The following is a 16,218-nucleotide window of genomic DNA, read 5'->3' as shown; positions in this document are numbered from 1 at the left end:
TCTCGAAATCATTGGCCTCAGTAGTGGGTGGAGCAATCCCACTTGAAGCTCTATACGCCCCAGGAGTTCCCAACTCCTTAAGGGGTCGTGGTGCTGGCCGATTGGGTTGGCGCGGTATGTCTGCCATTGGAACCTGTTGTGTGTTGTGTTCCTTTCCTTGAGAGTTTGATGACGTCAATCGAGATTTACGATTGCTCTTCAAAGTTCTTTCGATTTCTGGATCGAAGGGTATTAATTCTCTCTGTTTAGACCTGCGCATACACACTAACCAAACCAATTAAATAGCAGGGCTACAAGTGTAGCCAAAAGGGAAAAATCTTTTTGTGCTTTTTTATGATGAACTAGACTCAAGAAATCAAAAAGCAATTAACAAACACCGTTCCCCAGCAACGGCGCCATTTTGACAAGGGTTAAATCGGTCGCTACAATCTAACTCTCAATCAAACAATACTTATACGAACACCCTATAACCAAGTACAATGGAAAATAAAGGTTCGGTCCACGAGGAACGAGAGTAATTGCAAATCAATCTTAAACCTAAGCTAGTTCGAAATCAATGGAAAATGGTGTTCTAAAACAATACTAATAAGATGGAATAAATCAATAAACAAAGACACTAGGGAGAACGGGAATCCGCCTAACCATTGGTAACTAAGCAACAAGGAATCACAGAGACAAACGGGATATGCAAAGACTATAAGTCTGATCAATATCATGTGATAGGAAGACAACGGGCAATACTAAGCTTGGATTTCTCATGCACTTAACATTACTCGATACATAATCAAACCACATTCAATAATGAAATACTCAATTCACAATCTCTTGTTCAAATCAAGAATATCATGCAATCAAATTCAAGATTCTAGGTTAGCTACTCCTATTATAATGAATTAACATGCAATCGCATATAATCAATTTAATCACAATCCGTTTATCAAAATCAATCCTCAATTACATAGATTACCTAGGCCGGGTTTCATCCCGAAACCCTAGCTAGGAGACTACTCACACATATTCATAATCAAAGCAATAATGAATTCCAAAAGCATAATAGATATAAACATGAATTCTGATTAAGGAATAATAAAGCTTGATTAATAAACAAGAATGAATAATACCAATTGTATTGATGCGAATCAATGGAAAAGTTCAGAACTTTGATATCCGTCGTCAATGAATAATACAAAGAATCTTCGCAAATCTTGCTTCAAATCAATCCAAGAAAACTAAAATCTCTAGAAATATCTCTAAGAAAACTAATGAATCTCTAATACTAAGAACGTTCTCCAATAACTCTCTACAAAGGCTCTCAAAACTATCTCTAAAACTGTCCCTGGAATCCTCTTAAAGTTGGGCCTTATATACGTCTTCTAATTCGGAGAAGTCAAGCGCGCAGTTAACCCTGGATCAGCACGGCCGTGCTGAATTTGGCACGGCCGTGCTAGCTTGTCAGTAAGTAAACCGGATTTCTTCTTCAAATTGGCACGGCCGTGCTATATATGGCACGGCCGTGCAGCTTCCTGGCACGGCCGTGTTAAAAATGGCACGGCCGTGCTGAATATGCTCTAGCACGGGGCTCATACTGAAGCTGACACGGGCACGGGCAACATCTGGCACGGCCGTGCTAATGGCCTTCACGGCCGTGCGGGTGCGTGGATACTGACACGGCCGTGCTATTGGCTTGCACGGCCGTGCTGCCTTGCCTGGGGTTGCTTGCTTATAGGCCAGCACGGGTGTGCCTATGGTAACACGGCCGTGCTGCCTGTGCTATGTAATCAATGCACGGCACTTGAACTTCCTTAACTCCTCGGACTCCGGTCAAGGCTAGCTCGGTTACGCATCAAGGGCTCGGGATCCGATTAAACTCGGTTGATATTACCTGAAAACACATCAAAAACAAACCGAAAACCCGTGAAGCACGTAATATGGGGAACGTAAGCATAACAAGGTAATAATCGGCCAAAGCGGCCCCAAATACATCCAAAATCATCCTAAAATATGCTCTAAAGCGCGCCCTAAAGTGCGCTTGTCACTTTGCATCTTTTCTAATGGAGCTTCGTTCAAGTATAGTCGCACAAGTGAATAACCTTGATTGGTCATAAAGATCCGCAAATATGTAAGACGAATCTTCCAAATTTGCAACCATATTGACAAGATAAAGTCGTATCTCCTAATCAAAAGAATTACCTAAGTCCTCTAACTAAAGTAGATAGGGAAATAGGGTCGAATCCACAGGGAAACAAGTCTTTCTATTCCTAATTAATTAATATAATCTAAACTATTAAGTAACCAATTTATTTTTTAGGGGAATTAAACTAAAGGAACTAATTAAATTAACACAATTAAGAATTATTAGAATAACAATAAAACAAAGCCTATGGTATAGGTTCACCAATAAATAATATTGCAAGGTAAAACATAGTAATCAATCATCAATGCATCAATTAATCAGATCATAAAGGGCTTTCGCTACGTATTACAATCACAGAATTAATCTACCGGTATTAAAACGCATCTCTCGAATCTTAATTTAACCATTTATAAATTAACCTGCCTATTGAAACTAAGCCTAAACATTAATTTTCATCTCTCGAATCTCGAATTAATATTGCAAAACTCATACAATTAAACCACGCCTAATCTAATTGCATATCATTAAATCAGTCAATAGGAAATCAATCAAAGCATTGAAAATCAACAATAATAATTCACCCCTTCATATTATTTATGGATCCCCACGACCCTAGAAATAAATCTACTCACACATATTAAAATCTAAACTAAGCAAAGCAAATAAACAAGACATGATTAAGCAAAGCAATTAAATTACTGAAAATAAAAGGGGAAGAAATTGTTACCAAAGTAAACGGAAATAATGAATTGCATAAACCAAAAGTGTAGAGAGAGAACAATAGTAATAATCCAAAACCTAAAGCTAAATCTGAGAAATTAACTAATGAGAAGAGGTACCCGTATCTAACTTAACAAAATGTATTTATACTTAAGCTAAAAAAAATCCTAATTAAAAACAAAGTAAGAAAAATCTTCGAAATCCTCTCCAGAATCACGCGCCCGGTCGGGCAGAGATTGGCCCGACCGGGCCCGCCTTTTTGCTTGAGTGGAGTCTCGCTCGCGCCCGGTCGGGCGCGAACCAGGGCAAAGCGTTCTTCATCTTTCTTCCTCGCCCAGCTGGGCGCGCCTTAGGGCGAGGCCACTACCCAGTCAGGCGAGCTATCAGGCAAGGGATCATCTTCGATTGGGCCATTTTCTTGGCCCAATCCGGATTTCCTCTTTGGGGCCTTTAGCTCAGTCCAATGCCTCAGTCTCTTCTTTGTCGAGCCCTTAATCACCGATTAGATAACTCTAACCGGTCTTGGGCTACGGAAAATGGTCATAAATCTCTAATGCTCTTAGTGGCTCCCATAAGTGCGGGAAAATGCTCCAAATCTGCAATTTCCTATAAAACAATATCAAATCTACGAAAACACTAGAAAACGCCTAGAAGTAATAAAAGTGGCTCTAAAGAGCCAAAAATACTCCTAAATATGACCAAAGGACGGGGGTAAAACACTATATAAAATGAACATATCACGTATACCAACACATAAGCAATTCTACAAATTTGCAAGACAAATCTCCCAAATTTGTATCCCTGCACACACAAAAAACAAACAAAACAAACAAACACAAGACCTTGTTTGGAGAATGGGGATTGTTGGACTTGAGCATAGGACCGTCATATCATCATCTAGCCACTTGCAAACCTTACAAGACTTCTTAGAGATATAACAAATGAGCATTAATGGAGGAAAGTGTGGACTCGAACAAACTTCCTGGTTGAGTTGCAATGCCAATTGGTGCAAACTCCAGTGCTTGTCTACTAGGAATTCCCGAGGACATAAATAGATGAGAACATATCGGGACCCGACTGTAACAGCCACTTTCTGTGATCCTACATTACTTACATAAATGAAATGATGAAATAAACCAACAAATTTCTAGGTGTTATTGTGTTAAACAAATGAAAAAGTTATACGAAAAACTTTTTATATATTTTACTCCGTAGTAATAACGTGCTCCACTCCAAGTCTCCAACAATATCATGAATTACAAAATAAACATTTCGAATGCCACATCATGCATATAAGTAGGCCCAACCAAGACCCTCTTAAAACTTTTACTAAGTTTCCGTCTTCCCCTCAATGAATTTTGTTTTAGCTGGGCTGGACTAATTTCAACGATATGTGGGCCCAAGCCCAACCAAGAGACTTTTATCATCTTTACTAATTGTCAGAATTTTATGGATTATAATTTGCATTTTACTGTTTTAGTGTTTTACATCTCTTTAAATATCATTTTATGATTTCACCATTCCTAAGAAACTCTTTTTTAAATTACTGTCCATAAAAGACATAAAATTAGATTTCACCACCTCTTACCTTACCAGCCGGTCAAGTTTCCAGTTGCGAGGCCAATCTCTTCTATTTGTTTCATATAATCTAATCCCTTTGGTTATAAACTTATTTACTTCCAAAAGTTCCAAATTAATGCTTGATAATAATAGATACAAGAAAGATTAAAGAGATTAACAAAGAAGAACACATTATGTGGTTCACTAACAATGATTTAGGTATGCCCACGAACAAATAAGGGGAGTGCTTTATTGATCTTGAGGAAAGAAAAAATCAAATGACAGTGGCTAGGTTAAACTCTAAGAGAGTTATATAATACTCTCACAACAAAAACGGAATATGCCAAAGTTGGGTCCAAAACAAAAAAAAACGTAGCCAATATACTACCTTCGTTTTTTTTTTTTAGTTGACACATAGTCACACATTTAATTTATCGCGTTCGCCAACACACAATTTTACTGATTAATATCTCTAATTATCAACATTGTAAATTATATAAAGTAGAATAAATAAAATTTATTTTGAGACAATTCAAACTAGATCTCACATGACTATATTTTTGTCATAGATATAAATTACAAAACCTAATCAAAGTGTTTTTTGTGAATAGTGTAAAAGTCAAATGTGTCAAACTAAAAAAATGAGGAAGTAATAGATACTCCCAACTAAAAAAATGAGTACCATAAGTTTCATGAACATTGCCCACAAACATCTAGCCACGTTGCGCTCCCAAGCCCCCATATTAGGACTCGTTGTCCATTAACCTCGACTCACTGAACAGGCAGCAAGACTCCCGTGATAATCATTCGAAGGGGACTAGTTGATTCAATATATATATATATATATATACACACACACATATATATATATACATATATATATATATATATATATATATATATATATATATATATATATATATATATATATACTAACAACGTCATAGTCCAAACGTGTCAATTAATTTAGATAAATGAATGAAGCTTTAAAGATTAAAAAATTATACTACCTCCGTTAATTGTTCTGTGCAACAAAACTAGAGTTCACGGTTGCCAATGCAAAAGATAAGGGGCAAAGTTTAGGGGGAGTATTAGAAAGTAATTAAAGTAAAGAAGGAGAGAGAAAGTAGGACCCCCCCACTCATTTTACATGGTGGGAAGTCAGTAACAAAAGGAGGGAGGTTTTTTCCCTCTAAAATTTTTACCCAAAAATTCAAAACATTTTAACCACCAAATTTTTGAAATTTCAGAATACTTCACTCCTATATTTCGTCTACTTTTAAGTGGAATAAACAACTGGAATTCATACATTGCAAGGCATATAAAACCAGCATTCAAGCAAGAGAGCATTTAATGTTTACAAAAACACAAGTTCTCCCAAAAAATGACACTGTTCAAGCACTTCCTAAACTGATTTCTTTACAAAAATTTCCCCTAAACTACAGTTAGTGCTGCACATCTTGATCAACAATCCACCTCCATTGACTACGTTTTCAGAAAGGGCAGCTCAGTCTCCCAAAAAAAATCAACAGCCAGCCCTTTTACATGTTCTGGAATCTGCACACACTCAAAGAAAACAGGAAACATGGCAGAAATAGGTGAAGGGTTGTTTTTTTATGTTGATCAGTTTCTAACTGAAGAAGCACTGGCAGAGCTGTATTGTGAGCAACATGAAGCAATGCAAGATGAAGATTTGGAGCACTATGAATCAGAAGATGAGATGATGCAAGAAGAACCAAAAGATACAACCAATCAGCAGCAAGGCACAGAAGCAGATGATGCAAAACAAGACAGCCAACAAGAAACAAACCAAGGGACTCAAGCTGTGAGCAGAAAACAGCTGACTGTGCAACACAGAAGGCAGATTGTTGATGCAATGCTCCTTACAATGCAAGATGGCCAGTTACCCAAGGGTCACAGGAAACAGTTAAGCATCCAATTCAGAGTTCATAAGTCAACAATCACCAGAATATTTATTGACATAAAAAAAACAGACGTCACAAGGGAATATGATTGATGTCAGGACTAAGAAGTTTGGCAGAACTAGTCCAAAGCCCAGGGAATTTTCTGATGAATTCCTACAATCAGTCCCTCTGTATCTTAGGCAGACAGAGAGGAGTTATGCAGCTGTCCTAAAGATTTCTCATGTCACTCTCCATAATTTGAAGAAAAAAGGGAGGCTGAGAACACACACAAGCAGTAACAAACCTGCCCTAACATCATACCACAAGGTTGCTAGACTCAAATGGGTACTGTCACATATAAATCCAGTCACAGCAGATGGGGACCCTACTTTTGTTGACATGAACCATGTCATACACATAGATTATAAATGGTTCTATCTCAATCCTAACAAGAGAAGATTTTATCTCCTTCCAAGTGAGGAAGATCCATATATGGCACAACAGTCAAAAAGATTCAAGCTAAAGGCAATGTTCATGGCTATAATTGGGAAGCCATTGTATGACACAGATGAGGGACTCATCCATGATGGGAAGTATGGCACATTCCCATTCACAGTGAAAGAGTTAGCAAAGAAATCAAGCAAAAACAGACCAGCAGGCACATTGGTAACCAAGGCACTCCAGAATGTGAACAGAGAGGTTATCAGGGAGATGTTGCTCACAAAGGTCATACCAGCAATTCAATCTAAATGGCTAGAGAGTCTGCCAAAAAAGGTCATTATTCAATGGGACAATGCAAGGCCTCACCAAGTGCCTAATGATGAAGAGTTTATTGCAGCCACAACAGCAAATGGGTTCAATATGCAACTTGTCTTTCAACCAGCACAGTCACCTGATTTAAATGTGTTGGATTTAGGCTTATTTAGATCAATTCAGTCTTTGAAATATCAATCTTTCCCTAAGAACCTAGATGAGCTTGTGGAGAAAGTGATTGAGTCTTATAACACATTCGAGCCTCAAGTGAACAAGTACATTTGGGTGACTTTGCAAAGGTGCATGATCAAAATTCTCAAGGCACAAGGAGGAAACAAGTACAAAATACCACACATGAACAAAAAGAAGCTTGAAAATCTGGGCATTCTACTAGAACAAGTATAAGTGAGGAAGGAAGTTGTTGTGGAAGCTGTGAAGTACCTAAACACTATGTTTAGGCCAGCAAGTCAAGGGACTCAGGATGCAATAGAGAATATGGAGGTAGATGCAGACTAGGGGACTCATGAAACCAACCCAAGGAGGATGAAAAACATGGATTGCCACACATAACCACTTAGTTGTTACTATTAGGTTTTCTTTTTTTTTAAATTTCTGTTAATGAATAGGTGGTTAGGTGTATTTTGCTGATTATGATGATGCAACCATGTAAGGCAGTCAATGTAACTTCTCTTGTACCCAAATTCAAATATGGAATGAAAATGAAAATGACTTTTGATGTATGGCCAATTTATCCATCAGAGCAGGTTATCACATTGTTGAATACATCACTTGATACCAAAGTTACCTCAACAACAATCTCAAACAAGAAATTGTTGGAGCAAAACTCTAGTGTAAAGTGGTATTCAATGGAGTCCCTTCATCATTTGGATTAAGACAAAAAAGCACTCAAGTGTATCAAAACACAGATGGGGGACTAACAACTTGAGTGTATCAACACAAAACCAATTGGGACTCCTCATTTTAAACACCACATAGGGACTGACAATGTAGCCCTTACTTACAAACCATACCACAAAGTAGCCTCATCATTCATCAATCACATTCCCCTAATCAAGATGACATATCCAACATTGACTAACCAACAACACCAAGAAAATAACCAACAACCAGCTTACTCAAGAAGGCATAACCAACAAGCCAACAACAATCATAACAAGGAGAGGGAGTATTTATGCCCACAACATAGAGCAAACAACAACAACATTCACAGCATACACATGACCAGAGAACATTGGACTTCCAACATGCCAACAACAATAACCATCACTACCAAACACAACCAAAACAAAACCCAACAATGACCACACTCAGGGAGACAGTACCAACAGGAAACATGGTCTTCCTCATAAGAGCAAACAGGAAACATGGCAGAAAACATAGCAAACAGGAAACAGAGCAAACAGGAAACATGGCAGAAATCATGGTATTCCTCATAAGAATAAGAAAGTACAAATATGCAAGAATAAGAGCAAGAAGCAGACAATGGGCAGCAGGGCACACAAGAATGTGATGCAAACATGGGACTTCCACCACACCAATAGCAGAAGCATGGCAGTAACCAACCATAACCATCACTAACCAACAACACCCAAAAACACCCATCACTAACCAGCAACACCCAAAAAGAGCCATCAATCATCACACTCAGGAAGATAGAAACAAGGCAGCAATAATACTCCACAAGGAGAGGGACTCCTTTTACCCATCACTAACCAACAACACCCAAAAACCACCCACCAGTCAACAAAATCAGGAAGGCAGATCCAACAAGGCAGCAACAATCAATGCAAAAGATGGTCTCCTTATAACCATCACTAACCAACAATACCAAGAACAGCAACAATACCAACAACACCATCAATACCAACAACAGCAACAATACCAACAACGACAATAATACCAATAATACCAACAACATCAACAATACCAACAATACCAACAACAACAACAATTCCAACAATACCAACAATACCAAAAAAAAAAAAAAAACAACATCAGTCAAAAATTCTAAGAACATGGGACTCAAACTCAAAATTAAATAAGTTAGGGTTAGGGTTAGGAATCGTTACGGAAGCAGTCATTTGGAGGATTGAACCCTAGGGTTCATCCGCCTCACTTCATCATCTTCAAATGGAGGGCCACCTAAACCAGCCTACTTTGGAGGAGGCGATGAAGTCTCCGCCTTGTCAGGCTCATCGTCAGAGGACAAAACAACCCATTCCTGTTCCAGCAACCCACGGATGCGCCTCAGAGCCACCCTCGCCGCCTTCCTTGTAGCCCGGATCTTCGGGGGAGGCCTAGCCCTCTTAGATCTGGGCTTTTCGGTGGGCACAGAACTACCCTCACCGCTTTCACAGGGTTGATCTACAGCCAAAGCACTGAAATCTAGCGATTTCTTCCCACGAGACTCACCCTGACCCTCAGCCCTCTCCAGGCGCCTCTCCTCCTTGACGCTTTCAAGAACCTTACCCAAAGCTTTGTATGTGGTCGAACTACAGTAAGGACCAGCCTCACTAGATTCATAAAATTGGCGAGGAAAGGGAGATCCGGTCTCAATGGACTGAAATGAGGGAGATAATCAACTTTCCCTCACCCTCGTCATTAGTGGCAATATACGCATCATGGAGGGGGTCAAGGTTAACCATGGTGTTATGGGACTCGATTTTTCAAAGATCTGATGTACGAAGTTCAGATCTGGAGACCAAAAGTTTGGAGAAGATGAAGGACGAAGAGGAGAGAGGAATACGAAGAACATGAACAACTAGGGTTCATCTGGAAAACTCTGAAGAACAGGAGGGTAATACCAACCATCACATTAATTGTGGGTGGTTGGGAAGATGGAGTGATTGTGAGTAGTTGGGGTGGGAAATGGGATAATAAATGGAGGGAGTAGTTAAGTTAAGGTAATGTGATTAGTTTTAGTTTAATGTCAATAAACAAACATAAGGGTAAAATTTTAAAAAAAAATTGTTAAGTAAGGGTAAATATGTAATTTCATGGCTTTTTGTTTACTACAAATAGAAAGAAAATAGATAGTTGCACATAACCCTGATCATCCCAAAATGACAAAAGTTGCATATAACATTTAACGTAGGTAGTATTAAAAAAAAAAAAAAAGGAGAGGAGACAAACCGAGAGTATCCGAATCCGAGCATTGCATTCTTTTTTAACCGTTGACTAGATCCTCACATATAATACTCGTATTTAGCATTCTTGACCCATCCACCCACCCACCCAAAAGAATCCAAATACACTATTACAAAAAACAAAAAATCATTACATTCCAACCAAATCAAGTAATCAACTATAAGATGCGTACCTTACAAAACTGTGTTCCCTCTTTCCCTCCCACCCTCCTTCCCGTTGACTCTCTCCACCACCTTCTTCTTATTTTTCTCCATCCTCCCCACCTCCTCCCTCACAATTCCCAACACCATTCCACCACCAACCCCGTGGTCATATTGTTAAAAAAAAAAAAAAAAAAAAGAATTCAACAGAGTCTGACCACATACAAGCCCAACGACGTTATTCCATCAACTAATAAACAACACAAAACATGCCTTTATTGGTAGACTGCTCAAATTGTAAGACACCCCTCCAACTCCCGCCTGGCGCTAATTCAATCCGCTGTGCCATTTGCCACGCAATCACTCGCATCCACCATGATCCTCGCTCGCTCCCACCCGGTCCGCCTCCGCCTCATTCCTTCTACCCTCCGCCGCCACCTCCGCCACACCGCGCCCCTGTTGTGCCACCTTCTTCTTACCACGGAGCTCTTACGCCGCCGCCTATTGCTGGGCGGAAGAAGGCGGTGATTATTGGGATTACATACAGGAAGTCAAGATATGAGCTAAAGGGTTGTATTAATGATGCTAAGTGTATGAAGTTTTTGCTTATGAATCGGTTTAAATTCCCAGAAACTGAGATTCTTATGCTTACTGGTATCACTCTTTTTCCCTCAATTTATTCTTTTTTTATTGCAATTTTGTTTTGGGTGTTTTCTATTTTTGGTAATTTTGTATATTGTTGGTTTTTTTCGTTTAATTATGGTTGATTTAATGCTCTTTTTGGGGGTTTATTTGGGTATGATCTTTCATTTGGGCATTTTTACTTAATCATTGATAATTCGGATTTGATTGATTGTGGAGTAGCTGTTGTAATTGAAAATTTTCAAGGAAGAAATCAAAAACTGATTGTTGGAAAAATAAAATCAAAAGTTTCTTTTTTTTTTAGTAACGTGTTAGAAATGTGAGTTGATCAAGGTGTAGGATATTATAAAATTGGGTTTGCCTAGTCAAGATCTTTCAACAATGTAAACAATTAGCTATCTTTAGAATATGATTACAACAGATTAAACAACAGAGGTTTTGTTCTTTTAACCTGATTTGCTGGTTTCAGAACTTATCTGAACAAATAGGGCATTAACTTGTTAATTATGGAATTTTATAAGTTCAATTGAAGTAAATACTACCTCCGTTACATATTGTGTGCAATATTTATTAAAAACACTTGCTACATAACATTATGTGCAACAAATGTTTTTTTTTTTTTTTAAGTTGTCATTTCTCTCTATCTCTCTCCTCATCACATGTGTGATGCTGATGCATCTCTGTCTCTCTCTCCATTTAACAATCACAAACAAATTTTGTCTATGAGTTCATGTCAAGGCATTTGCTGCACATAATATGAGTATTATAATTCATTTCTCCAAGAATCTCTTGTGGAGTCAAGAATAGGCATATGTATCTATTAGCAAAGGATAAGGAATGCATCTTTATAGTTAGGATTCTTGGTACCTGCTGTAACCTTTTCGTTTTGATTACTTTTAATCACAATTTAATAAAGCTGACCACCACCTTATTTCTCTATGATAAAGAGGCAGTAGGCTAAAAAATCGGATAATTTACCCAAAATCGATATTTTGCCATTTTATACTAAGTGCTATTCTGCTAACAATTCCAATCTAATTCCCCATTGAAAGCTACTTTGCAGAAGAAGAGAGGGATCCGCACAGAATCCCTACCAAAGAAAATATCAGAATGGCAATGGCTTGGCTTGTAGCAGGATGTCGTGCAGGTGACTCACTAGTATTTCACTTTTCTGGGCATGGTTCACAACAGCGGAACTACAATGGAGATGAAGTGGATGGCTATGATGAGACCCTCTGTCCCCTGGACTTTGTAACCAAAGGGATGATCGTAGATGATGAGATTAATGACACAATTGTTAAGCCTCTTCCTCCTGGTGCTAAGCTCCATGCTATTATTGATGCTTGCCATAGTGGCACTATGTTGGACCTACCATTTCTTTGCAGGATGAATGGGTTAGCCTTTCTGCTCTTGGTAGCCACTTTTAAGTTATTTTACCATCCATTTGTTTCGATTTTCAGAGATTCCACCCGCAACTTGAAAAGCATTACAGTAATTTGCCATGGCTGCATTTAAGTATATCAAATATCATTGTATTCTTACCAATAATAATTGTCCTGATTAACTGGACATTAAGATATTGGATATTTTAATGCAAGGGGTATTTAGTATTATCCTGTACAAAAGATTGTAGATTGTAAACTGTAACATTATAGGTGGTTCTTATAAAAATATTGAACAAGTGTGTGGTATAAATGAGGTAATGGGGCCTTATGAGTTATGGCATCTAAAACGATAGCCAATTGCAAATAAGCAGTTTATCTAACAGGTTAATTATGGCAGGAGTGGGCAGTACGTGTGGGAGGACCATCGCCCTAGGTCAGGTAGATGGAAAGGTACTAGTGGTGGAGAGGTTTTCTCCTTCAGTGGCTGTGACGATGATCAAACATCTGCTGATACTTCGGTAAGAAGCATTGATCTCCCTGTCCTCACATACTTTAATCTGTTTCAAAGTTCCTAGCGTTATAATACCGCATATAGGAGGTAAGAAAGTAATATTTCTGACTGGAATTACTAAATTTTGGGGTGTGCTGTGTGCAGGCATTATCAAAGGTGACTTCAACTGGAGCTATGACTTACTGTTTCATTCAGGCAATTGAGAGAGGGCATGCAGGTACTTATGGGAACATGCTTAACGCTATGCGGGCTGCAATCCGCAATACTGATACTTCTTCTGGAGGTGGTGTTGTTACATCTCTCCTTACCATGCTTTTGACTGGAGGAAGTGGTGCTGGATTGAGACAGGTACTAGTTTTCTTTACAAGATAAAAGACAAATTAATAAAAAAATGCCTACTGTTTCAGGAATTCCAAACTATTATCCACTTACTATGGTAGTATCTCTGTGTTGCTTCCCCATACTACCTTTTGATTGCTAGCATAACGTGTTCAGAAGCAATATATTTACCAATTAGGACTTTTCTGACAGGAGTAATTCATTTTTCCTTGTCTCCCTTTGGTTTTATGAACTTGCTCAAAAACTAATCCTAATATTTAGGCTACAATCACCTTAAATTCAGGTTGGGTTTGAAGTTCTTAATTTTTAAGGTTTTTCTTGCCATGATATATAATTCTAGAAATAGAACTTACACTACCTTCACTAATGCAAAATATGTTAAATTAGCCCACTCATGAAAGTATGAAACTTAAGAAGAAAGCCAAACATGCTTCCTATGGAAATTTATTATGCTTTATTGAACTCGTTGTCAATATACTAAATAGGACTGTAGGAATCCTAAGAACATTAAGGAAATAAACTTAAATTAGAACTAAATAAAGAAAAAACCTTTCGAGATCTGATTCCTTCTCAAACTACCATACATAAGCGAAGTAAGTCAGGAAAACAAGATCCTAAAAAAATTCCGCACAAACGTGTAAAGTCTGGTGTTTGGACTCCTGGAGGTCCATACAGCCCATGTATATGCAGGGCTTGCTGCAGGTGAAGTTAGGCTATTTTAGCCGATGATACTTGACATACTTCTGTGCCAGGTCATGTTGCCGTTTTTCTTTTCTTGATCCAGCTTGCATGCGGATTTGACCTTCTTAGTTACCAAGTGTTTTCATTTGAACCCATTTACCAAGCCCATGCAAAACACATATCAAATCAATCCAGTATTACCACCCAACCTTCGTTGTATATATGAACACGTATTACTGGCTTTACTGCCAATATAAAGCTCATAGGAAACCAAAGTAAAATTACGTTTCATTAGCTTAGCTAGCCACAAAACGTAAAAGTTCCTCAGGAGACTTATGTACGAAGTCTTCATGTACAATTATAGGCTCAATGTGACCGCATCATATTCATCCTCCCCTTCTTGGAATCAGATTTGGCCACAGATTTGAGCCGAAAATCATTCATAAATCTCATGCAAAATTATAGTCGTTCACTCAATTGTTTCATCACATGTCTATTGTTGTTAACAAGCAGGAAAATGGAACCATGTTGCTGTGTGTCACAATAACAGTCAAATTACACATGATAATCGCATTTACCTCTTTCAAATTCTTGTTCCCACATATTAGCTCTTCTTGCTCTCTTTTTTCACATGTCAGCATGCAAGAACGAACTGTTTATTCTTATCTTTGCACCTTGTAGATTCAGCCTACTAGGATCCATTGGCCTAAGATTGATCTATTTTTACTTGTGTTGGAAAGAGTAGGTATTCGCATGCCCTTTATTGTTGAAATATCGTGGTCTTCCAATAAGTAAGTTGCATGCATCCATTGGTGTGACTGCAAAAAATTAGTATACTCCTACTCTCCAATCTCAGAAATAATGATCTCTACTCTGCTATCTCCATTTAACCATCAAAGCCATACTTTATAATAGTACATATGAGTCAATGTAGAAAATTTTGTACTATAAAAACAAATACATAAATAAAAGCTAAATAGACCATGTTAGTACAAGAACCAATTTTTATGACTGAATTCGTGTCTCCAACTTTACACTTCAATTGAGAAAATGCTCTTATTGGTTTTCCATGTATAACTTTAAATTGGCGTAATGTAATTGTCAATACGCCATGGAACCCAAGCCCGATCTTTCTGAAGTTTTTCCTCCCCCTTTTCCCTGTCTTCCTCTTTTCATACATGATAATGCCGACCATTCATAGTCATCACTTTTTTTTTTCCCTTGGCACTTGATAATTTTCTAAGCCTTGTTGCCTTGATTCTCCCTTAGAATCATTTTCATTCGATTGTTGTTGAACCTCAGTCTTATTTTAACAATTGAAGGCATCAAAACTACAGATAAATCTAGCATTTTTCATCGTCCTTTTATTGCAAATCACATAGTATTGTTAGTTTCTTCATTGTTAGTTTGTTCGAAAGCCCTCAGTAACAGTGCAGCACTAAGGATTTCTTATTGCAACCTATTCAATTTCAAAAATTGCTCTTGAGTAAACTCTTTAGGCAAACATACCTCTTCGTATACACTGGTTCCTGAATTTATCTCTATTGTTAATCTTAGGTCTGTTATCTGTATACTGCAATCACTGAAGGTGAGCAATGCATAATTTTTTGAGTTTGGTCGCCACATTGTAGCTGTAAATCTGTAATGTTGACCATACTGCCTCATTGGAAAAGGATTAATGTTGATGACACAATCAAGAAAGTTATTTGGCTCCATCATTCATGCAAATTCTAGAAGATCCAGTTTATGCCATCTATCATCATCAATTCAATTCAGAGCTCTAAAATATGGGTGAACTTTGGCACATATATATTAGAGCCTCTAGATTCTGTTATTAATCTGCACTTGATTATCATACCTGGGTTATTTGCATTGATGTGACCTGTGATGATTGCTAAATATAGTAATTTGTTCTTTCAAATTCTTTAAAGTACTATTCCCATGTTACAGTGAATTATGTTATCATAGATTAGTATTTCTAGCATTAACCCTTTTTACTTTCTTGCAGGAACCACAGTTGTCGTCAAATGAAGGATTTGATGTATACAGGAAGCCATTTTCACTATAATAAAGTATGAAGTGTCTGTACCATTGTTAATAAGCATTGCCTGTAATGTTATTGTTGTAATAAGTTATGTTGTAATATATTAGTAGCTAAATTTTTTTCGCAGTGCATTGGAAATTTGGAATTAAATGGATGTACAATGCATTATTAATGGATGACCAGCCATGGTTCGATTAGCTTACGTATTTGTCAGGAAAGATGCCTAAAAATAGTTTC

General features: G+C 37.8%; 1 protein-coding gene across 1 annotated transcript; it reads left to right on the top strand.

Annotated features, from left to right (window-relative positions):
• The first annotated feature begins 10,323 nt into the window (after positions 1-10,323).
• LOC110719323 (metacaspase-1-like) lies at positions 10,324-16,183 on the top strand. The gene is made up of 5 exons (XM_021898222.1): positions 10,324-11,033; positions 12,085-12,415; positions 12,804-12,924; positions 13,062-13,265; positions 15,946-16,183. Exons 1-5 carry the CDS (start codon positions 10,649-10,651, stop codon positions 16,003-16,005), a joined length of 1,101 nt encoding a protein of 366 aa, XP_021753914.1. The 5' UTR covers positions 10,324-10,648; the 3' UTR covers positions 16,006-16,183.
• The last annotated feature ends 35 nt before the right edge of the window (positions 16,184-16,218 follow it).

This window comes from Chenopodium quinoa, unplaced genomic scaffold (genome assembly GCF_001683475.1).
Source record: "Chenopodium quinoa cultivar QQ74 unplaced genomic scaffold, ASM168347v1, whole genome shotgun sequence".
NCBI classification, from domain to species: domain Eukaryota; kingdom Viridiplantae; phylum Streptophyta; class Magnoliopsida; order Caryophyllales; family Amaranthaceae; genus Chenopodium; species Chenopodium quinoa.
This window is presented reverse-complemented; position numbering and strand designations above follow the sequence as displayed.

Coding starts and splice junctions, on each gene's coding strand:
- LOC110719323 (XM_021898222.1), top strand. CDS start 10,649: ATGCCTTTATTGGTAGACTGCTCAAATTGTAAGACACCCCTCCAACTC. Junction 11,034..12,084: donor TGAGATTCTTATGCTTACTG/GTATCACTCTTT, acceptor GCTACTTTGCAG/AAGAAGAGAGGGATCCGCAC. Junction 13,266..15,945: donor GTGGTGCTGGATTGAGACAG/GTACTAGTTTTC, acceptor ACTTTCTTGCAG/GAACCACAGTTGTCGTCAAA.